General features: G+C 45.1%; 1 protein-coding gene across 2 annotated transcripts in view; it reads right to left on the reverse strand.

Annotated features, from left to right (window-relative positions):
- Positions 1–6799: 6799 nt before the first annotated feature.
- Positions 6800–24364, reverse strand: part of SH3PXD2B (SH3 and PX domains 2B) — a 122303-nt gene continuing 104738 nt past the window's right edge. The window contains exon 13 of one of the 2 annotated variants that reach the window (XM_082380861.1): positions 6800–11792. In XM_082380861.1, coding sequence (XP_082236987.1) covers positions 11544–11792 — 249 coding nt within the window. In that variant the 3' untranslated portion in view covers positions 6800–11543. Of the gene's footprint in view, positions 11793–17115; positions 23657–24364 lie in introns of those variants that run through there. The other variant, XM_082380860.1, reaches the window with a different exon arrangement.

Raw genomic sequence — 24364 nt, forward strand, 5'->3', positions numbered from 1 at the left:
TAATTCAAGCAGGTGGTGCTGGATCTTCCTAAGGAATGCTTCTCTTATCTGTTTTCTATCTTCTTCCTCCAGTCTGAAAATAAGCAGATATACTTTTCTCTGGATAAATGGAATCAATTCTGAAAATCAGAGTATTCTGTCCCTTGGAAAATGTTGAAGAAATCCTATAAAATCTTGCTCTCTAATGCAATTTTCTGGACTCCATATAGAACATTCTGTATTATGACTAGACAAGGGACTTATTACAACAGCTGAATAAAGGTTAGATTTGAGTGTGTGTAGTTTGAGCTTGCCTAGTATTCATTCATTCTTCCCTTAGTTACAGTGCCCTGAATTCCCTTCGAAGAACCAATTCCTCCCACCCATGACTCCGTCCATATGGTTCTGATGGAGCACACACCATCCCCTACTTCAGGGTGGTTCCAAGACCTAGACTTGAGCCAGTCAGTGCATTCCAAAACCATGATGGGTTTAGGATGGGCATGTGAACCATTTTGGACGCATTAGAATCAGATTCAGGACTTTTTTTTTCCACAGTGTCTTAGAAGAAAGAATCTTTTTTTTTTCTGAACACTAATTTGGGAGGACATAAACTTGGAGCTACCTGGAACCCCCGTCAAGGGAAAAATTGGGGCCACTTTCCAATAGGAGAGGGCCTACCCAAGAGACAAGCCAAGCCGGAGGAAAATACAGCTGAGAAACAGGGAAAAAAACCAAGCCTTGAACACGATGTGAGCTGGATCCGGCGATGCCTAAATCTACTGCCTGGAATTTTCAGTTCCATAAAACAATACCTTTTCACTGTATTCCCTGTAAGTCTGCTTGAGTTGGGATTCCCTTGCTTGAGGGTAGGAAGTAGGTTTTATCTATCTTTGTCTCTCAAGCACCTAGAACAATGCCTGGTACACACCTTCCTCGTGTGTCAAGGTAAAGAGGCTTAGACTTTATCTTGGGCAGGTGAGGAGTAACTGAAGGGCTTCAGGTAGCAGACACATGTGGCATTTTGTGTATCAGAGCTACGGATGGGTAGAGTTTGGCGTTTTTGCTGCTTGCGAAAGCAAGCAGTGGTGAACATAATACTCTTACCTCGTAGCCCACCTGGCTGAAATTACACACCTGCTGACAACAGGAGGACGGAGCTGTAACTGAGTTATATGCCCCCTCTAGAGGTATGTGAGCGATAGGCCTTCTGTCTGCACTGCTCCAGCAAGAAGTCCCCAAGGTGTCCACGAGGCAGGATTGCGCACATCGAGAGCCGGCGGTAAAGCACGCTTCACAGGGTAACATGAGGCACTCATTAAAGGAATACAAGAGCTGTGGGTGATTAAAATCTAATTGAAACAAGCATCCTGTGAATGGCTTCCAGAATCCAGGCAAGAGAACACTGTTAAACGCCTGCAAATTATTTTATGGTCAAACACCCCGACTCCCTTTTCCCCCAGACAATCTTATGGCAGAATTGATGTCTATCTCCTATTCTTCTTTTACTCTCATAGTCTCTCAATTACCAGATGTATTGTGGTAAGACTGTAAAATGCAGTGAAGTCTGTATTCCCTTCTAGATGGGAACCTTGAGGGCAGAGACAGTTATTCATGTTTATTTCCCTGCTGTCCTCACACTCTCCATGGTGCCCTCAGTGCCCGTTTGTTGAATTGAATTGGTAAAACTCCATCTCTAAATAAGTCTGATCCAAAAAAAATGATCGAAGATAGACATATTTGCTGACTCCCTATGTATATTAGGACTCTCTGCGACTGCTGCTGGAAACTCAACTCAAACTGACCTAAGCAAAAAATCAAAAAACCAAAAACCAATCATCGATCACCTTTAGGCACAGCTAGATCCAGATTTTCAGTGTCACCCAGACTCTGTTTCTCTACATCTTTTGGCTCTCTGCTTTCCTTTGCTTTAGGCTTCATTCTCGGGCAAGCTCTGTGCTGGAGATGACAAGGATGGTCACCAGCATCTACAGGCTAAATTCTGCCAGCTTAGCAAGCCCAGCAGAAAATAGTTCCTCTTCCTCAATATCTCTGTCAAAGGTCCTGAGATCAAGTTTCATTGGCTTGGCTCAGGTCATGTGCCCATTACCAAACCAACTGTAGCCCGGAGACTGGGCTGTACTGATTGGCCAGGTCTGAGTCACATGCCCATTCTTGGCACCAAGGAGTGAAGCCCCTTCCAAATCACATGGATTGAGAGTAGGAGAAGAGTGTTCCCCAGAGGAAAATGAGGGTCATACTACCCGAAGAAAGGAAACTAGATTATGGGCAGCTAAAACTCACAATGTCCATTCTATACAAACATTTGATAATTCGTGTGTGTGATTATATCAACAACAACAATAATAATAATGGTAGCCACCATCAACTAAGTGTTTACTAAATCCTAGGACTGTTCTAATCGCTTTAGGTCTATTTAACCCATTTAATTCTTACACCAGTCCTATGAGGCAGGTGCTGTTACTATCCTCACTTTACAGGCAAGAATTCAAGTCTATCTAGACTCAAGTTAATTGTCATGCTACATTATTTCACATTAAGACAACATAGGTTAGAAGCACAGGAGAGTATTTGATTTTTTTGTCTTCCCCTTCCACCACCCAATCGGCTGGGCCATTCACACAGCAAACACTGAGCTCTATAACATCTGAGTCTTCTACCAGATACTCAGAGAAAAGTAACAGGAGATCCCTGCCCGGAGGATGCCAGTCTGGTGGGGGGAGACAGACGTATAAACACAGGATTACCACGCAATGTGGTAAGTGTTAGAGCAACATTCTTTAGAACAAATTTTTCCTTTTGTTTCCTTCCACACAAAGGGGTTTTAACATCTTATTATAATTCAGTGGTGTTATGAAAAGAGGCTCAAAGAATTTCGATTAAAATCAAAATTATTTCTACCATGGACCTCAACAAGCATTATTAGATCCAGAAAAGAGTGGTCAAAATGGGGTGATCCTGGTCAAATTTCTCTTTGCAATTATGAAATTACATACTTCTCCCCAGCTGACAGCTTCAGGGTGCCATGTCCACTCTGACATGTCCACCTCTTTCAACATATCTAGTCTATGTACGGTTAAATTGTCCTGTGCCCCCTAGACCTCACAAAAGCATCCAGATTAATCCACTATCTTTTAAAGTGTAGGAAAGGCCATTCGGGGTGGTATTCTCATATGTGTGAAATGCCATCAAATTATGGTGTGCAATTATTACCGTTTCCAGTACTCTTGTAATTCTTCTGTTTTATTTTTATTTTTTTATTGAAGTAGAGTTGATCTACATAATTCTTCTGTATATACTTCTTCTTCATATAGTTCTTTTAATGAAGTATAAAATCTCATTTTGGTGTTAGCTTGTCTTTAACACCTCTTTAACACATGCTACTTTCCTTTTAGGAGAGAGAGAGAGAGAGAGAGAGAGCCTCAGTGTCAGAACCTTTAACTGGTAACTAACTGTACCTAGCTGGAACTCAGTGACACTATTTTGCTTTCATCGTGTTTACCTTTAGAGTTACCTTCTATTTATGGAAAACCATACAGGCTTTCCAACTGTCATGATATAGCTTCCCTTTAAGGAAACATATTTAACTTTTGGGTTAATCAAAGTAAATTATTAAGGAAATGCTGATACAGGTGGGATGTGGACATAGCAACATTCGTGAGGGTGCCACTCAGCTCAAGTTTAGGGAGCTCTGCCCTCACCTATTGGGGTCCCTATTTTTGGCCTTTTGGACAGCTTTTTATTTTTATTTTTTAATAAATTTATTTATCTATTTATTTATTTTTGGCTGAGTTGGCTCTTTGTTGCTGCACGCGGGCTTTCTCTAGTTGTGGCGAGCTGGGGCTACTCTTCGTTGTGGTGCACGGGCTTCTCATCGCCGTGGCTTCTCTTGTTGCGGAGCACGGGCTCTAGGCTCCGTGGCATGTGGGATCTTCCCGGACCAGGGCTCGAACCCATGTCCCCTGCATTGGCAGGTGGATTCTTAACCACTGTGCCACCAGGGAAGCCCTGGACAGCTTTTTATAATCATCACCCCTAGGCAGCTTTCCCTTCCCACTCTGTGTCCTTCAGACATTTTGTGCAGTATTCTCTTATAATTCTCCTACCTGTAGTTGTCTGTAGGGCAGTCTTTCCAGCTAGTCTATATTTTTCTTATTTATTTCTCTGTCCTCAGTTCCCAGGACTGAACCCGGCCCAGAGCAGGCCCAGGATTAGGCTGGTTGCCCCTGTGCTCTCATGCATGAAGATGGAGGTTTCAGGACTGTCCCTACGGGATCAGGACTCAGCTACCTCGTGCCAAAGCAGTTCTGCCCCCTTGGAAGCCTGTCTGTCACGGATCTGCTGGAGTCCGCGTGGACGTCTGGGCAGGAACTTCAGCCAGGGCACGCTGGATCCCTGACGGACATGAGTGGCAAGGGAACCGCATAGCCCAGGGTATGTTCTTGGCCGATGTTACTGGCCCACTATTGGAGCGGAGGGGCAGACTTTGACTCTGAAGGGGACACATGGGCCCCGTAGGCTGAAAGAGAGCGGTCTGTAAGGGGATGCTGACTCTCTGTTCTCCCTGCCACCGGGCCACTTGCTAGCCTGGCCCTGGGCAGCCGTCTTTCAGCTCACGTAAAAGGGACACGTTAGTTGATGTTGGAATGTCCAGCTTTCAGTGATGAGTGATAAGCACAGAAGTGAGAACCCTTATCCTGTTCATCGGGCCTGCGTACGTGTATTGGTAGGGGAGGGCAGGAGACGAGGAGGTAGCACCTGAACACCAAACCTTGGTCTTCTATGAGTCTCTGGTCCTGATTCTGAATAGTTGAGGGGCACCTTTGGGAATCCAGGAGTTCCCTTTCACCCCACCCCCACCCCAGACTTGCATCCCTTAGCTGAAAAACTATGAGTTTTTTTTTTAAGGTAATTAAATACAGGCAGAACTTAATGGAGGCACTACCCATCACAGGACCAGTACTAAAAGACTTCTGAAAAGCAGGAGGTTCTTGGAAGCATTTGCTTTTATAAACAAACCCATTCTGCCTACACTTAGAGCACCAGCATGGAGAGTATTTCTGAGAATCTCTACAGCGTATCCCCCATGGCACATCTGGTTTTGATTGATAATAAGCCCAATGAGCAGAGGTGCACCTGGAAAAAGGAAGTCTCCTAATTGGCTTTGTCCCACTTGCCAGTGGCAGGAGTGGTTAATCACTTAGTTTCCTCAACTTTGCTTACTCAAGTTCTCTCAAGGGGCCTGGGGCCTGGGGCTGGGCCTGAAGCAGCCCAGTGAAGCCATTTCTTTGAAGTCTGCAGTTTTATCTTAAAAATGCAGTCGAGTTTTATATTCTATAGCATAACATATCCCTGTTTGTTTCCATATGAAAATGTGTAAAATAACTTCCTGGTGAAATTGCTTACATCTCTACTCCCAACTTTTTTTCCTATCACCAACTTTTGGGTAAAAAATCAAGTCCCAGAAGCAGCTTTGAGCATCTCTTAACACACTGCTGCTGTGTGCTCCCAGGAAGCCTGCCCGAGTGAAAGTGAGTTGCCAGGTGATCCCAGCACTTTTCAAATGTCTTCCAGAACATACACAGAGTTTCTGTAAGCCCTCCTCCATGCATGGAGGGTGCTTACAGGAAGTGGAGAGGTTGGTGGTAAAAAGACTTTCCCATTGGAGAGCATTTGTCTACTCATCCCTAGGGCTTGTCAAAGTTAAGGGGAGGGTTAGGATTAAAAAGGAAGACAGCGTTTCTTAACTTGGGTATACAACGTCTCTATGAGAATGTTTAAATTTTGCATTTCCATTTTGATAGTATTTTTTTAAAAATGTTCTAGATTCTAGATCATCAAAATATTCTAGATCATCTGAATGTTGGCCTCAGCAATAATTCTGTTAGCAAGTGAATTGTGGTCCCAGGCTAGTACTTTCAGTTTCATGGGTTAACAAGAAAAGAGCCAAGTTTAATTTAATACATGTATGGACTGACTTTTTGTGCCCACCACCTATTCATGTGTTGAAATCTAATCCTTGATGTGATGGTGTTTGGAGGTGGGGCCTTTGGGAGGTAATTAGGTCATGAGGGTGGGACCCTCAGAATGAGATTAGCTTCCTTATAATAGAGGCCAGAAAGCTAGCTTGTTCTCTTTTTGCCATGTGACCATACAATGAGAAGTCAGCAGTCCGCAACCCAGAAGTCTGGGCCTCATGAGAACCTGACAATCACTCTGGTCTCAGACTTCCAGCCTCCAGAACTGTGAGAAATAAATTTCTGTTGTTTATAAGCCAGTCAGTCTATAGTACTTTGTTATAGCAGCCTGAATAGACTAAGATAATACATAAGTGATGTATTAACCATTACATTTAGAATGGATAAACAACAAGGTCCTACTGTATAACACAGGGAACTATATTCAGTATCCTGTGATAAACCATAATGGAAGACAATATAAAAAAAGAATGCATATATGTGTATAACTGAGTCACTTTGCTGTACAGCAGAGACTGGCACAACTTTGTAAATCAACAATACTTCAATTTAAAAAAAATCGAAAAAAGAAAAAAACTTATGCAGACATAAGTGATGTATTCACACCAAATGAGGGCTAAATGCACCATGATGTGCTGCTTTAACAAAGGTTTTCCCAGTATTTGCATTAGAGAAAGATGAATCGTCATAATACACAGAATATATAGACAGACTGACTCCAAAAAAACTTGCTCCAATGTGGTTGGTTCTATCCTGTCATTGTTAGTGGAGATATAGTTTCAGCAAAGCCAGATCAGCTCATATATATATATATATATAAATATATTTACCACTAAAACAAATGAACAAAAAAAGCAACATCAGCTCTCCTGTTAATGGTGTTAAGATAAATTCTGTTGGTTTTGTAGTTGTGTGTCTAACCTAGAAAAGTGTTCAATTTTATTTGTATCCTCACTACAAAAAGAACATGTTTATGCCTGGTTTATGTTAGGTAACATTATAATTTAACTCATTTAAGTCTAAACACTGGGAGCCTATAAGAATTTTATTATCTTTAAAATGAGTGGGTACAGACTCAACTTTGAAAAGTCATTTTTAAACATAAGGAACTCTATCTCAAAAATGTGTTCCAGGGACTTCCCTGGTTGTCCAGTGGTAAAGAATCTGCCTTATAATGCAGGGGACACAGGTTCGATCCCTGGTCGGGGATAAGATCCCACATGCTGTGAGGCAACTAATCCCACGCACCACAACTACTGAGCCCGTGCGCTCTGGAGCTCGCGTGCCACAACTAGAGAGAAGCCCGCATGCTGCAATGAAAGATCCCGCGTGCCTCAACTAAGACCTGACGCAGCCAAATAATAAAATAAAAATTAAAAAAAAAAAGTTCCATGCTCACCCTCACCACTTTTATTCAACATAGTATTGGAAGTCCTAGCCAGAGCAATTTAAGCAAGAAAGAGAAATAAAAGGCATCCAAATCAGAAAGGAAGAAATAAAACTGTCACTACTTGCAGATGACATAATACTATATACAGGAAACCCTAAAGACTTCACCAAAACAAAAACAAAACAAAAAAGCCCCCAAAAAACCCACCACCACCACCAACAAAAACTGTTAGAACTAATAACAAATGTAGTAAAGTTGCAGGATACAAAATCAATACACAAAAATATGTTGCATTTCTATACACTAATAACAAACTATCAGAAAAAGAAATTAAGAAAAATAATCCCATTTATAATTATAGCAAAGAGAATAAAATACCTTAGGAATAAGTTTAATCAAGGAGGTGAAAGACCTGTACACTGAAGACTATAAGATGTTGAGGAAAGAAATTGAAGAAGACACAAATAAATGGAAAGATACTCCATGCTCATGGATTGGAAGAATTAATGTTGTTAAAATGTCCATACTACCCAAAGCAATCTACAGATTCAATGCAATCCCTATAAAAGTTCCAATGGTATTTTTCACAAAAAGAGACCAAACAATCCTAAAATTTGTATGGAACCACAGAAGATGTTGAATAGCTAAAACAATCTTGAGAAAGAAGAACAAAGCTAGAGGCATCACATGCCTTGATTTCAAACTATATTACAAAGCTATAGTAATAAAGGTAGTATGGTATTGGCATAAAAACAGACACATAGATCAATGGAACAGAATAAAGAGCCCAGAAATGAACCCACACATAGTATATGGTCAATTAATTTACAACAAAGGAGCCAAGAATATACAATGGGGAAAGAAGAGTCTCTTCAATAAATGCTGTTGGGAAAACTGGACAGCTACATGCAAAAGAATGAAACTAGGACCACTATCTTACACCAAACACAAAAATTAACTCAAAATGCATTAAAGGCTTGACCATAAGATCTGAAACTATAAAACTCCTAGAAAAAAACATAGGCAGTAGGCTCTTTGACATTGGTCTTGGTAATGAGTTTTTGGATTTGACACCCAAAGCAAAGGCAATAAAAGTAAAAATAAACAAGCAGGACTTAATCAAGCTCAAAATCCGCACAGCAAAGGAAACCATCAACAAAATGAAAAGGCAACCTCCTGAATGGGAGAAAATATTTGCAAATTATATATAAGATAAGGGGTTAATATCCAAAATATATAAAGAACTCATACAACTCAATAGCAAAAAACCAAAAAAATCAAACTGATTAAAAAATGGACAGAGGATCTGAACAGATATTTTCTAAAGAAGACATCCATGTGGCCAACAGGTACATGAAAAGCTGCTCAACATCACTAATCATTCGGGAAATGTAAACCAAAACGGCAACGAGGTATCACCTCACACCTGCTGAATGGCTATTATCAAAAAGACAAGAAATAACAAATGTTGGCAAGGATGTGGAGAAAAGAGAACCCTTGTGCATTGTCGGCAGGAAAGTAAATTAGTGCAAACACTGTGGAAAACAGTATCGAGGTTCCTCAAAAAATTGAAAATAGGGCAGTGAAAGCGCCAAGTCCTAACCATTGGACCTCCAGGGAATTCCCCTTACTTGCTTTTTTTTTTTTTTTAACATTTTTATTGGAGTATAATTGATTTACAATGGTGTGTTAGTTTCTGCTGTATAAAAAGTGAATCAGCTATACATAAACATATATCCCCATATCTCCTCCCTCTTGGGTCTCCCTCCCACCCTCCCTATCCCACCCCTCTAGGTGGACACAAAGCACCAAGCTAATCTTTAAATAATAAATCCTTCCTTCTCCCGCTTAAAAAAAAAAAATTGAAAATAGAACTATCACATGATCTAGCAATTCCACTTCTGGGTATTTATTGGAAGGAAATGCAAACACTAACTTGAAAAGGTATATGCATTATATGTGCACTGCAGCATTATTTATAATAACCAAGACATGGAGGCAACCTTTGTGTCCATTGAGAAATGAATGGATAAAGAAAATGTGGTGTGTATATACAATGGAATAGTCAACCATAAAAAAGAAGGAAATATTGTCATTTACAACAACATGGGTGGACTTTGGGGGAATTATGCTATGTCAAATAAATCAGACAGAGAAAGACAAATGCTGTGTGATCTCACTTACATGTGGGACCTAAAAAGAATTGGGACTCAGAGATACAGAGAACAGATTGGTGGTTGCCAGAGGCAAGTGGTTGGGAATGGCTGAAATAGGTGAAGATGAGTTACCAAACCTAACCTGGGTCTGCTCACCTGATATGCAGCAAAGCCAATCTCCTGACACTGTACAAAGGAAAGTACGGCGTTTATTGTAGGGCACCAAGCAAGGGAGTGGGAAACAAGCCTCAGATCTATTCCAACTTGGTCTTTGAGTTAGGGTGGTTTTTTTTGTTTTGTTTTGCTTTGTTTTGTTTTTAAGGGAAGAAAAAAGAAACTGGGATTAATTATCATCTTGTGACATTTCTTAATCATAGTTTCAGGAGTCAGGCTGTCTCTAGTATATGATTCTCTGGCCAGGTGGTCCATGGCTGGGGTGTCTGTGAGCTCATCTTGCCCTGGAGAAACAACTTGAGTTTGTATGTTGGTGATGATATCTCTATTAGCAATTTTAGTACGTTAACAATGTTATTGACAACAGCGATTTTAGTCCTCTCACTCTGGTCGATTAGTGTTCAGTTAGCACAGGATTGAGGTCAGAGGGGACAAGAAAGAGAGTAAAGTTATGGATAGAGAGGTTAATCATAAATTCAGTAAAGGAACTTGGTTTTAGGGAGACTCGGCTTCAAATGGTGAAAAGGTACAAACTTCCAGTTATAAAATAAATAAATCCTGGGATGTAATGTACAGCATGGTGATTACAGTTAATAATACTGTACTGTATATTTGAAAGTTACTAAAAGAGTAGATCTTAAAAGTTCCCATTACAAGAAAAGATTTTTGTAACTGTGTGGTAATGGATATTAACTAAACTTACTGTAGTAATCATTTTTGCCATATATAAAAATATTGAATCTTTATGTTGTATATCTGAAGCTAATATAATGTCATATATTAATTATATCTCAGTTTAAAAGAACTGTGGTCCAGAAATTAACAACATACACAGTGAAGGTGCAGCCACTATGGAAAACAGTGTCAGTTCCTCAAAATGTTAAATGTGGAGTTACATATGATCCAGCAATTCCACTTCTGGGTATATATCCAAAAGAATTGAAAGCAGGGATTCAAGTAGATATTTGTACACTCATGTACATAGCAGCATTATTCACTACAGCTGAAGAATGGAAGCAATCCAAGTGTCCATTAACAGGTGAATGGATGAACAAAAGTGGTATAAACATACAACGGAATATTATTCAGCCTTGAAAAGGAGGGAAATTCTGACACATGCTACAACATGGGTGAACCTCGAGGACATTATGTTAAATGAAATAAACCAGTCACAAAAAGACAAATACTGTGTGATTCCACTTATATGAGGTACCGAGAGTAGTCACACTCAGAGACAGAAAGTAGAATGATGGTTGCCAGGGACTGGGGAAGGGGGGAATGGAGAGTTGTTTAATGGGTGCAGAGTTTCAGCTGGGGAAGACGGATGAGTTCTGGAGATGGATGGTGGTGATTATTGCACAAACAGTGTGAATGTACTCAATGCCACTGAACTGTACACTTAAAAGTCAGACTGAGAAAGACAAATATCATATGATATCATGGAATCTAAAAAAAATGATACAAATGAACTAATTTACAAAACAGAAACAGATTCACAGACTTAGAAAACAAACTTACAGTTACCAAAGGGGAAAGCTGGGGGGGAGGGATAAATTAGGAATTTGGGATTAACAGATACACACTACCATATTTAAAAGAGATAACCAACAAGGACCTACTGTACAGCATAGAGAACTCTACTCAATATTCTGTAATAACCTCAATGGGAAAAGAATTTGAAAAAGAATTTTCCCCTCAATGGGAAAAGAATTTGTATATATATACATATATATAACTGAATCACTTTGCTGTACACTTGAAATTAACAAAACATTGTATAAGTCAACTATACTCCAATATAAAATAAAAAAATTTTTAAAAATGGTTAAAACGGTAAATTTTAAGTTATGTGTATTTTACCACACACACACACTCACACACACACACACACACACACACACACATAAAATACAGTGAAAGCAGTTTAGCAAATCCATGTTCACAGCAGCAAGGCCATGGCCTGGTTCTCAATCTTCTCCAAGGACACACAGCAGCTGCTACCTTCTTCCCAAGGTGCGCAAGTGCTTCATGAGCCATCTTGATCTTTCTAAGAGGCATTTCCATGGGGCTCTCCAAGTGAACATTCTTATGGTCCCGAGATAAACACAGGGAGAAAAATCAGCAAACCTGCAGCTCTTGCAAATTGAAGACCAAGTTGGCCTGTTTACTCTGCAGAAGATAGTAACTAACACACAGCATCCAAGCCAGATTTCTCAGGTGGATGCATCATGATGGAGCACAAACTCAATTTAATACAGTAATAATAAAATTCTGCATAGCCATTAAATTTTAGGATCTACAGCAGCATTTTCCAAAGTATGTTCTGTGGGATGTTCATAAATGTTACGTGAAAAAAAAATTCTGTTGTGAAATACACTTTGGCACATGGGATTAAACAGGTTAAACAGCTTCTTTACTGCAGGATTCTCAGAGCCGTGCTAGTGTGTGACACAGTTTCCAAGTGGGGAGGCTTGGAGAATACTCAGGCAAGTGGTTGCCAAATGGATCTGACCACACAACGCTTTTTCAGGATCATGTGAGGGACTGATGTTCCATAAACACACTTTGGGGAAACTTTCATTTAGAGAAAAGTAATAAAATAGGAGATGGATGTACACCTGACCAGGGTGTCAGCAAACTATAGCCCTTGGGCCTAATCCATCCAACTGCTTGTTTTTTCACAGAACTGAGAATGGTTTTTACATGTTCAAATGGTTACATTTTAAATAGTTATGTAAGTTCTTGCATAACATTCTGGTTTTGCCTCTTGGCTCCCAGAGCCCCAAATATTTACTAACTGACTCTTTAAGAAAAAGTTTGCCAATTCCTGTACTAGGCTGTGAAAATATTTGAAGACTGTTCATTCTTCTTGACTCTCCACAGAAGCAATAATAATTATGATGTCCTGTTAGAAGTGCCTACTATGTGCTAGGCATGTATTATTTCCATTAATCGTCACAACAACTCTGTGAGAAAGGTATTATGGTCCCCATTTTATGGATGAGAACACTGAATATCAGAGAAGTAAGGTGTGTATCAGAGTCAGAACTCAAACCCAGGTCTAACCCCAAAGTCGGTCATGGTTCCTTTGTCAATGGTTTACAAAGTAGGGTCCGTGTATCCTGGGGTCGGGCAGATAAGACAAGCCATTGGAGCTCAGTGAAAAATTAGATCTTTTCATTACATGTATTTTTAGCTTATCCTTCACTTTAAATTTTGTATATATATTTTATTATAATATATAATAATTATAATAATAAATCAGCTAAAATTAGCCTTAATCAGTAGCCAATAGACAGTTTTTTAGGAGCCTCATAAATTGCTCCCCTTTCACCTCACCTCAGTTCCCAAGTAACTGAGAGAGACAGAGGGATCTGGGGACTGGAGAAGGAAATGCCACGTTTATTCTTGAGAGAGCCATGGGAGAATCTGTCTTAGGTGAGGTGTGCGGCAGTTATGGGGTTCCCAAGGCTGAATTCCAAAAATAGTCGTGTTCCTTGATCCAGTCACAGACGCCCCTGAAAAGCACAGGATGCCTTTTGTGGGGTCCCCTTTACCACTAAGCCTCCCACTGTCAGGGACAGAGGGGAAGGTGTGCTCCCTGAGGACATCTGTCCCCATAGAGGAGAGAGGGAGGGGCTGAGCTATGCATGCCTGGCTCCTGCCCCCCTAAATATCAATCATCTAGATAATTCCCCCTTCTCCCCTAGGGAGAGGGAGGAAGGGCTGGAGCATTACGCTAATGGAGCTCTTCCTTTAGGTGGAAGGGAACCCCATGCATTGGGTGTGAGAATTTTCCACCTAACAATATTGTACATGATATATCTATTTAGTAATATATGTATTTTATATAGTTATTACTGCATATATGCTAAGCATTTTTCTATCAATAAACCATCAGGTACACAATGAAAACCATCTGAAGACCACTATTCTATACTGTACTGTACAATTATGTGGCCAAGTTCCCTGCAGTTGAAAAAGAATAGGAGAACATAGTTTATTGTAGGATCTGGGCCTCCTGGGTCTTAAGAGGAGATGAACCTTGGCTTTACTAACTTGCATCTAAATGCTCTGAACACCACCACTAACTTACAGGTCTCTAAAGGAAAACTTGTTTTTGAGCCAGAAGACAAATTCCATTCCTGGCAGCTTTTTTTCTGAACAGTTTCCTACTTGAGTGGCGATCTTACTATGGGGAAATCCACTCAGAGAGCTCCAAGTTAGACCAATGGCAAATAGGAAACCTTGAAGTTCACGTGTGCATTCAAAGAAGTATTTTGTACTCACCATGCTGTGAATGTTAGCATTGAAGCCTGGGCTGCAGTGAGGGGTGGAGTTACAGCTGGAATTAGGAGGAATCGGCTAAGGATTGTGGTTCAGAACTCAAGGTAGGGCTTCCCTGGTGGCGGCGCAGTGGTTAAGAATCCGCCTGCCAATGCAGGGGACACGGGTTCGAGCCCTGGTCCAGGAAGATCCCACATGCCGCGGAGCAACCAAGCCCGTATGCCACAACTACTGAGCCTGGGCTCTAGAGCCCGCAAGCCACGACTACTGAGTCCACACGCCATATCTACTGAAGCCCCCGCGCTCTAGAGCCCATGCTCCGCAACAAGAGAAGCCACCACAATGAGAAGCCTGCGCACCGCAACGAAGAGTAGCACCCACTCGCCGCAACTAGAGAAAGCCCGCGCTCAGCAACGAAGACCCAACACAGCCAAAAATAATAAATAAAAATAAATAAATTAAAAAAAAAAAGAACTCAAGGTAAAGTTGAAATGTAAAATTCGACGTTTTCCAGAATTTATGACATGAAATACTGCCCTTGCTAGATGCTCTGTGAATGGCTTCACAGTCAAGTACAGCTGAAGAACCCGATATTGATAACCCCCCTCTCAGATAATCACACTGCATGTTTTTATGCAAGGAGCTTCAAGAAGTTCTGCAAAAAACCCAAAACAACCAAAAAACTGTTTAATTTTACCAAGCATTGCTCAAACGAATGTGTCCACAGAACACATTCTTTTTTAAAAAATAAATAAAGAATTAATTTATTTTTGGCTGCACTGGGTCTTCGTTGCTGCGCGCTGGCTTTCTCTAGTTGCGGTGAGCGGGGGCTACTCTTTGTTGCGGTGCGCGGGCTTCTCATTGCGGTGGCTTCTCTTGTTGTGGAGTACGGGCTCTAGGCATGCAGACTTCGGTAGTTGTGGCTCACAGGTTCTAGAGCGCAGGCTCAGTAGTTGTGGTGCACGGGCTTAGTTGCTCCGCGGCATGTGGGATCTTCCCGGACCAGGGCTCGAACCCGTGTCTTAACCACTTAACCATTGTGCCACCGGGGAAGTCCCCCACAGAACACTTATTTCAGACGTTATGTGTTGACATTTGTTCTGGAAAACACTGAAAAATGCTGAATTGGAAAGATTATAGATTTGGGAACTGTGATGGTCTATTAAGGAGCTAGAGGTCCAAGGTCATCTTCATACTAGCTGTGACAACATGTAAACAATCTCTCAGACTATTAATTTCTTCATCCATAAAATGGGTATAATAATTCTTACCTAGAAGAATTGTAGTGAAGATTAAAGAGATAATATCTATAAGGTAACCAGCCCATAGCACGTACTCAAAAAAATTAGAATTTTTCCCCTTAATTACAGCGTTAGGTTTTGGAAAGAGAAAGTAGTTCTTGAATATGATGAATCCAGGAAAGAATTACATCAGGATGAGATATGTGCCTTTATTAGCATTTGGGAGGGCGCATAGTATGGTTTAAAAAAGCCAGTTTTAGGACCAGACATGCCACGCACTAGCCTTGGGGCAGTGTCTTCACTTTTCTGAAACTTAGCAACTTCATAGGTAAAATGCAGATATCTACTTCACGGAGCATTCTGAGGATGAAATAAATTTGTGGGTAAAGTGCCCCATAGGCCTGGAACACAGCAAATGCCCAGAAGAATAATGGTGCCATTGATCATAGTAGCATGAAGCACCATTTTGGAACACATAATATGCCAGGTAAGGAAGGGGCTGAGTTTGGCCATCTCTTCAGAGTGGAGCGTGCAGACCATTTCCTCACAATGTACTTTTTAAGGATGCAGATTCCTGCTGATTCTGACTTTTGGGGGATGCAGCCCAGGAATGTGCACTTTGGCAAGCTCCCGGACTGAATCTTCTGGTCACTGAAATTTGAGAACCAATGATTGGGAGGCATGGATTGCCAGATGGTGAGGAGGCACACCTGGACCAGATAGACATGAACTAGAGAAGGAGTGGACATTAAACACTCTGGACTGGGAGAAGAGTGGCCCCTTGATATGAGTTTTGGACCCCCAAATTCACCATGACCCCTTAGAGAAAAGTGTTTGCAGGTGTGTGAGCAGGTACGTGCTTGGTGTGACATTCCCGGAACAGGATAGCAGTGGTGACTGTGCCAGTTCCAAGTCAGAACTGAAGGAAGGTAGTGGGTAAGAGACCCCGGAGACACAAAGTCAGGTTGATTCCTGACCGCGGTCCAGTTCCCATCCCATCCCAGGAGGCTCAGGGGCCCCTGCACGCCTGCCCCGGGAAGCCCATGCCATGGTCATTACCAGATGTATTCTTGAGACTAAGCACTCCTGGTTTAGGAGATTTGGGAGAAAACGCTCCCGGGGTGTGTGGGGTACGGGTGGTGGTGTTAAACCACATAATGACTTTCCTTTCTTATGGGAACAGAGCTTAATATATGAAGGAAGATTATTCCTAAGTAAGGTGCACCAGAAGATCATTGCTTTAAACTGTTTCCTCCAAGGTGGGATGAATATTGTATCTAAATCCTCCCCTTTGAACTTCTTCTGGGCTGGGACTCTGCTGGTTCTATTCTTCTCTTCCTAGGAAGGTGGGGTGGTGGTGTCGTTTTGGATTCACCTGGGACCAAGGAGGCTCCGCACCGGTGGTTGGTTTTGCCTTGGCGCTGCCTTTGGGAAAGTAATAAAATATCAGGCAATGCTCTCCACCTCCTGGGAGCAAGTGGCTTGGGCAGTCCCTGCGGCCCAACCGTGGCTGCACCCTCCTACTTCCCTGCCCATCAGTAGGCAATGCCAGCGAGAGGTTCAAACTCCCTGGACATGTAAAGTTTTCCACCTTTAGGCACAGAGCCGAGATGTGGGAGATACCCAGTGAATACAAGGAAGCTTTCTCTTGGTTTCTGGACATTGCAGTTAAAAGAATCAAAGTACACTAGGGCCCAGAGAGAGGAGTCATCCCTATTTCTGAGCAATGCCCAAACCTAGCTCACACAGGCTTCTGTTTTTTGATCCCCAAATCCAGGCCAAGATGCCAGGGCGCAAAGCTACTCACCCTTTCTTCAGCCAAATAAAATCCATAGACACATCTTCACAATGAAGCTTGAAACCAGTCAAGCACTTTTTTTTATTAAAAAAAAAAAGAAAAGAAAAAGTCTAATGGTAAAGTATATAGTCTATACATGCTACAGCTAATTCATTGTTCATCACCCTTCCCCCCTCACATTATATATCATGTATTTCTCGTGTGTGTTAAAAGGAAACAAAGACACCCCCAGAATGTGTCAACTTGCCAAGGGTATGAGGAGTGCTGAGATGTCCAGAGATCTCCAGCATCATCCTGTAAGCAGACGCGAGGTGGTGGGACAATGCTATCAGGGCCCACTGCTCCTGGAGGGATGCAAGAAATGGCCTAGTTACTTGGTGGCTCCCTGAAGCAGGAAATGTGGGTTGTAGCCAAGGTGACGAGTTTGTTATCACCCCGTGAGTGAAAGGGGTGCTGCTATTAACAATTGCATGGGCACAATGTCACAGACGGGCATACACTGGCGTAAAATATGGACACCTTAGTTGTGTTAGGATTGCTTATTGCCATCATAAGCCTGGTGGGTGCACCTCCTCTTGTATGTTTATAGAAGACCTGAAAGTGAAGGCTACTGGCTGTGGCGCTGGGTTTGGCCTCTTCAAGGACAACAAAAGTTGAGTCCCTTGTTCCTGACTGGAGCCAAGAAGGCCTATTTGGGAGTAGACGATAAAAATGGGAAAGGTGGAATGTTGAAACACAATGGGTGGCTTGAAAACTCTACAAGGTAGCACCAGAAAGCAGACGTTACCCCATGGGGCTGGACGGTCAAGTCTGTGAGAAGGGTCCTCAGCAGGTGGTCCATGAGCAAAGACTCTGGAGCCTCCTGGTTTTAACTCTGCAACTCCACAACTCTGTCTGTGACCTCCACGGGCTAAGGTCCATCTAGACATTAGAAGCTTAGTCAAGTTAGGAGAAATTCCTCAGGCTAAGGGAGGGCTTGCTGCACCCTCAGGCCTCAATGCAAGCCAGTTTCCTACTCATTCAGGCTGCACGGTTTGACAATAGGGAATCTTTGGTCTATGGTCTGGTATGGTTGTTTGCAGCAAAAGCCCTGAAGGACGGGCCTGACAACCAAGGAGGGGACAAGACTGCCATGCGTGACTCAGGCTGTTACATATACATTGTCACAGCCCAAAGTGAAGGGCAAGACCTGACCCAACACTTAAAAACTCAGAAACAATGAAAGGATGGGAGCCAAGCCGAGCCACGAAATGTTCTCGTTCTTGATGATGTTGAGTTGCCAGCTACCTGAGGCCAGGAGCGATTTCTACTTCATCCCACTCAGTGCCGTGCACTTGGTACAGACTAAATAAATACTAGACTGTCCATCCCTCAGCCTAAGAGTAGGGTCTTCCAACCTTGGGGAGATTTGGCATCTGTCCTTTAATGTGGCAAGTTTGTTTTCCTACATTCTACCTGGTAAGGAAATCCCCTGTGGGCCCAGAAATGTTTTAAGGCCAAGAACTTTGTCTAAGAAATCAATCATGTGGAGGGGCTTTGTGGAGGACGTGTAACATGACTATTGGAAGCCTGGCGAGGCTCTAGCAATTTCCCGGCAGGGCAGGGCATTAAAAATGGTTTGAGCTGCAGCCCAGCTCCCCAAGTCTCATCCTGGGACAAGGACATAAACCCATCAAAAGGCAAAGAAATTCTGAGTAAAAAACTTGAGTAAAGGCCTATTTTATCAAGTGGTGGTCCTAAAATGCAGATTTTCCAAAGATTTGGTTGCTATGACTACAAGCTGTAGTTTTGCCCTAGGGTGTAAGATAAAATAGCCATCCCAAGAAAGTATGCAGGGGTGAGGAAAGGAATACAAGCCATCCTTGCCTGCCTTGCTGGGCTGGCATTTGGCCTGTGACCTACTGACATGTGTGATCGTGGGGTCAGGAGAGGAAAAACCTAAATTAAGAGGGAGGGTCCCCCGTTTCCCTGGAAGCACCATGAACATTTCATTGTTGATGGCAGAGGAAATGTCATGGGCACTGGGGAGAAAAAACTGGATTCAAGTCTCAGCTTGGTCAATATTTGGATGACGCTGACTTCATCCTCTGAACCTGTGCTCTCATGACAGATTGGGGCTGACCCTAGGCACCTCACAGGGTTGAAGTGAGGATGAAATTAAAGGAGGGAGCGTGCGTAGGCACCGGTAACCTGCCCGGAGCCTGGCACAAAAGTTATTCCTATGGCCCCTGGACATTTGCCACGGTGGTGACTCCAGGGGATTTTGCATCTGCTCTATCAAATGCGCACAGAATGGTGGCTACAGTCCTGGATGGTATCAACCTAAGCCCCCAGGTGAGGACAGCTAGGGAGAGCCACCGGCCATCAAGACCATCCCTTGCAGCTGCCTGGGGAAGTGCCCTCACCGTGGTAGGAGCTGGAGAGAGGAGTCCTCAGGCCACAGATGTGTCCTGAGGAAAGAACAGTGAACAGAGAGAAATGTGGCTTTAGTACCTTCCTTTCATGCCAGAATAATAATAATAAAAAGGCTAATTACTTTTTCATGTGCAGGGAAAATTTTCTATCCAGAAAAAGGCGGAATTAGCCCATTCCCACCCAGCTGACCCCTGGGAGGAGGAAATGAAGCCAAAGACAAACGCCTTCAGTGGAATCTGCACACAGAAATCCGAGCTCTTCACAGCCGGGCACGGAGCCACCCGCAGCCTGGTCTACACCCAGCGCCTAGTACATAGTAGGCACTCACAAAACACTAGAAAAAGGTCAATGAAAGCGGAGAGATAATCAGAAAAAAAAAAAAAAATTCAGAGTTTTGTCTTTTGAAATGTAGTCAAATCCTGCATGACAGCTTCACGGATGGTGTTTAAACCAAAATAGGTCAAAAACTCAGGAAAACGTGCTGTGGGGCCTCCTCCCGAGTGAGGGGACCTTGGAGGGTGGGTGGCCCTCTTCCATTCTCCCTTCTGCCCCTGGCTGCCATCTTCCCCCCAAGGTTCTGGGAACAGGGCTGGGGGCAAGTGGGTGTGGCAGGGCACCTCAGGGCCCTGTCCCAAGATTGTCGGGGTGTGGGATTTACAGACCTACTGAAGGAAGGAATAAAGATGCGATCGTGGATCAGGGGAGAAGCATCCAGAGCCCATGTGGCAGTGAGGAGGGGTGGGGAGGGGAGGGGAGGGGAGAGTGGAAGAGAGCTGTCTGCACATAAATTTTGGCACTGCAGGTGGATGGCGAGCATCCCTGGGAAAGCTGCCCTGTGGTCCCAAAAGCATGCCAGCAGCTGACTACTCTGCATCAGACATCTCTGGGGCAGGACAGGGCCACTTCCTCTTGTCCTGCAGAGTAGGCTGGGATGAGGAGGGGTGCTGCATTCTCACCCCCCAAGGCAGCCTGGACCCCAGGCAAGAGCTCTGGGCTGGAAGCCAGAAACCCTGGGTCCTGATTCTCGTTCTGCAGTGTAGCTGTGTCTCTACGTGTCTCAGTGAACGACATCAGTCAAAATGGGTGCAAGGGCTGCCCTGGGTTCCTTCCAGGGAGACCACAGAGAGGGAGAGTGCATGGAAAAAAAAAAAAAGAAAACTACTCTTCGAGTGCCAGAGAGGAGCAGGAAGCAGCAGCAGAGAGAGACAGGAGGTTCTGCCTGGCCCTCGGGTCCCCGTCTCCTTATGGGACTACTGCCTACTCTGCCCAGTTTGCTGGAGACTCAGCTGCTGGCCCTTGAGCCACCAGGGTCCCTCAAGGCTGGCATGTGAGGCCACCTTGGCTCCCTTTGCTCCATAAGCTCTATCCCCCGGTGGCAGGCGGGGGGTGCGGGGCACCAGCATAGGAGCAGGAAACAGGGCTCTGTGGCAGCACCAGGGCCCTGGGCAGCCGTGGTGTGGAGCAACCGTATGGGGTCCAGGGCAGCCTTCAGCAGATGCTACAATGGGTTGGAGGGGTGTTGGGTGTGGGAGCAGCACCCGGCCCCCACATGCACACCCCAGGGCAGCCAGTTGGCCGCCTGTTCCTGAGAGCCAGCTGGCGTCTCCCTCTCCCCGCCTGGTTTGCCTCTTACAGGGGGAAGGGCACAGGCATGGAAGTCAGGCCAGCCTGGATGCAAACCCCCTTTCCTCCTCTTCCCAGCTAGTGTGCCCTTGGGCACATTGAACCCGAGTTTCCCCATCTATAAAACAGGTATCATAGTATCAGAGAGGGCTGCTGTGAGGGTTCAGCATGAATGTAAAGTGCCAAGTACAGCGTTTGGCACCTACTAGCTACTCAGCAAAGAGGAGCTCCCAAGGGGCGTGGCTTGTGAACAGTCCCCTTATTCAAACAAACCTTGAGATTCTTGCTCTAGGTAGGCAGAAGTGAAAGGCCCCCCCCCAAAAGCGGGCTGGGGATTCCTGTTTAAAAGCCCTGGGTTGGACCACAGCCTGCAGCAGGAAAGTGGAGCATGCTTGGAGCTGGAAGCACTCCTTTAGAACCGATCAGGGTCCCAGCACAGAAGGGAGGCAGGGTGGCTGGGAGGACCTCCAGGCCCACTCCTGGGGCAGCTGCATCTGCTTGAACCTGAGAGGCCCGTGGACCTGAGGCCTCGGGGAAGACACCACTTCCCTGGAACTGGCAACAGAGCTGACTTCTACAGGATGAAGTTCTTTCTGGGACCAGGCATTTTGGAAACTGAGTGAATCAAGTTGCTTGACATGAATGAACTGGGTGGGGTGCTGGGTCGGGGGTGGGGCTCCCCATACTCTGCCTGATCCGAGTAACAAGAGACCCTTTCTGTAGTTTCTCCAGATGATGGATTCCGGTCCTAGAAGCCTCAGAGAGTCATGGTCCAGCTGTTGGGTGGGCAGGGAAGCTGGGTGGCAATGCCACTGGCCTTAAGGCAGGGATGCTGAGAGAAAGGGGTGTGGCCTCTGAGCCTCCAGGGGATGCTGTGATGGGAGGGATCCCTCTCCACCCAGAGAAGGGAAGAAACCACAGTATTCCAGTCTTCCTTCCTTTGAAGCTGCGTGGAGGATGATAAATTAAGAGGCATATTAAATATGTAGGTAAAGCCGGCAGGGTCGTGCAGGACTTCCAGGCAGGAAGGGAGCAGGCTAGGGCTTCTTTCTGAGATAGTTGGAAGGAATCCACCCTTCCCAGGAGGGGGCCCCGCTTTGGACCTGGCAGAACCACCAGCCGCTGCTGTTCTTTTCCCGGACCTCGAACACCGTCCCCTCCTGGAAGCTGCTGGTATCTTCGTCTCCTTCAAAGTTGGCCACGGCCACATACAAGTCCTTGGGGCCGTCTGCATTGGGGAAGGGGGCTGCAGCCACTTTCTCCTTGTTTTCTCCCATCTTGCCCATCATCCGTGGCCCCAGCCCACCTTTGCCTCGCATGTCATCCTGTCCCCCTGAGGAGTTGGAGAGAAAAGGTTTGGCTTTTGGGGGGACAAGCAGGGCCCGGCCTGGGACAGGAGCTGCCTTGCCTTCGTTGGGCTCCCGCTGCGGCCCTCTGACCTCTGGAAGGGGCCCTCTGACCTCTGGAAGGGGCCTGGACGACGAGGAGCTTTTCTTGGGGGGTGGTGGTCTCCGAGGAGGGACCACAGGTCTCTGCTGGGAAGCCTCTAGGAGGGGAACTGGCACATTCTTAGGCACGGGATCTGCGGTCTTGGCTGGCCTTGGAGGGGCTCTGCAGGACGTCTCCTTTGGGCTGAGCCCATTCTGTTTGCTCGTCCTGTCCTGGGCGCGGCCAGGCCCCTCCCCTGGGAGGAAGCCACGGCTGATGGCCACGTCCTGGCCTCCCCCAGCCTGGGGGCTGCTCTCTCCGTCCAACGAGGGTTTCTCTTGGGACTTGGCGGGCCTGAGCTTGCTCCTGAGGTTACAGATGTCCACTTGGTCTTCACCCTGAGGAGGCTCTGTCCTGGGGGAAGGAGCTGGTTTTGGCCTAACTTGAGGTTTGGACTTTAAGAAGGGATTCTGGGGAACAGCTTCCAGCTTCTCCTCCGGTGGGTCAGCTTTGGATTTGGAGACAGGTCGGAGGTTGGGCTTCTTCACTTCCTTGGCCAATACTTTGTGGCCACACTCCAGCCCCATCTCGTTTTTCAGCTGGAACAACTTGCTTTTGTCAGGTTTGGGCTCTGGTCTCCTGCTGTCCCGGGCTGGAGGCGTGTATTTGGTTGGGATCATTGGCAAGATCATGCCAGGAGGCTTGGGCGAAGAACCTCTGAGCTGCTCCATCCTCTGTCGCTCCTGCAGCTCCCCTTCCGACTTGATGATGGATTCTTTCCGGGGAGGGAGGCTGGGCTTCTCCTCCAGGTCGGGGTCCGAGATCTCCTCGTAGCCTGCACACGAGGACGTGTCTGAAGATGCTTTCCTTGGGACCTCCTTACCACCCTTCCAGTCTTTGGACCATGGCATGGCGGAGTCCACAGCCCCATGTGGTGCATCAGGTAGGGGCCGAGACGGGCCGACGGCTTCACTGCCCGTGCAGTTCTCCATTGCTGCTGCATCTCCCAACCGGAGCTGCGTCACCTCATTGGGCAAGGGAGCCAGAAAGTTGGGTCTTGAGGCATTGCTGGTCTTCTTATACTTATCGATGAAAGTCGCTGGGGCCCATCCTTCCTTATCCTCAATCTGAATGTACCACCAGCCGCTCAAATTCTTCTCGATCACCTGGAAGGGAGGGCAGAGGAAAGCACTGAGTAGGTATGGTGTCAGGGCCAGTGGGCCAGGATGGTCTGGGAGAACCCACATGCAGCTGGGGTTCTGGAATCAGGGATTTTACATTCGTCAGATTCCCAGACAATATCTATGGGGGACCATCTATGAGACCGCTGTGTATCAGAAACATCTTTTTTTTTTTTTTTTAGATGATAACCAAAGGGTAGAATTTTTTTTTTAAGGATTGATTGATTGATTGATTGATTGCTATGTTGGGTCTTTGTTTCTGTGCTAGGGCTTTCTCTAGTTGTGGCAAGCGGGGGCCACTCTTCATCGCGGTGCGCGGGCCTCTCACTATCGCGGCCTCTCTTGTTGCGGAGCACAGGCTCCAGACACGCAGGCTCAGTAGTTGTGGCTCACGGGCCCAGCTGCTCCGCGGCATGTGGGATCCTCCCAGATCAGGGCGCGAACCCGTGTCCCCTGCATTAGCAGGCAGATTCTCAGCCACTGCGCCACCAGGGAAGCCCTATCAGAAACATCTTACATGGGGGTAGGTGCTCGTGTAATTTTGGATTTCCTCAAAATCAGTCCTTGAGACATGAACTTGGGTGTAGGTAGTTAATTTGAGAGATGATTCCAGGAAGCCCAAGTGAGGAACTGAGGAAAGAGCGAGCCAGTTAGGAGCAGGTTAATGCTCTTGGGCCAGTGGGGCTTAATTTA

This window comes from Balaenoptera borealis, assembly GCF_965194805.1.
Source record: "Balaenoptera borealis genome assembly, chromosome: 2".
Taxonomy (NCBI): Eukaryota; Metazoa; Chordata; class Mammalia; order Artiodactyla; family Balaenopteridae; genus Balaenoptera; species Balaenoptera borealis.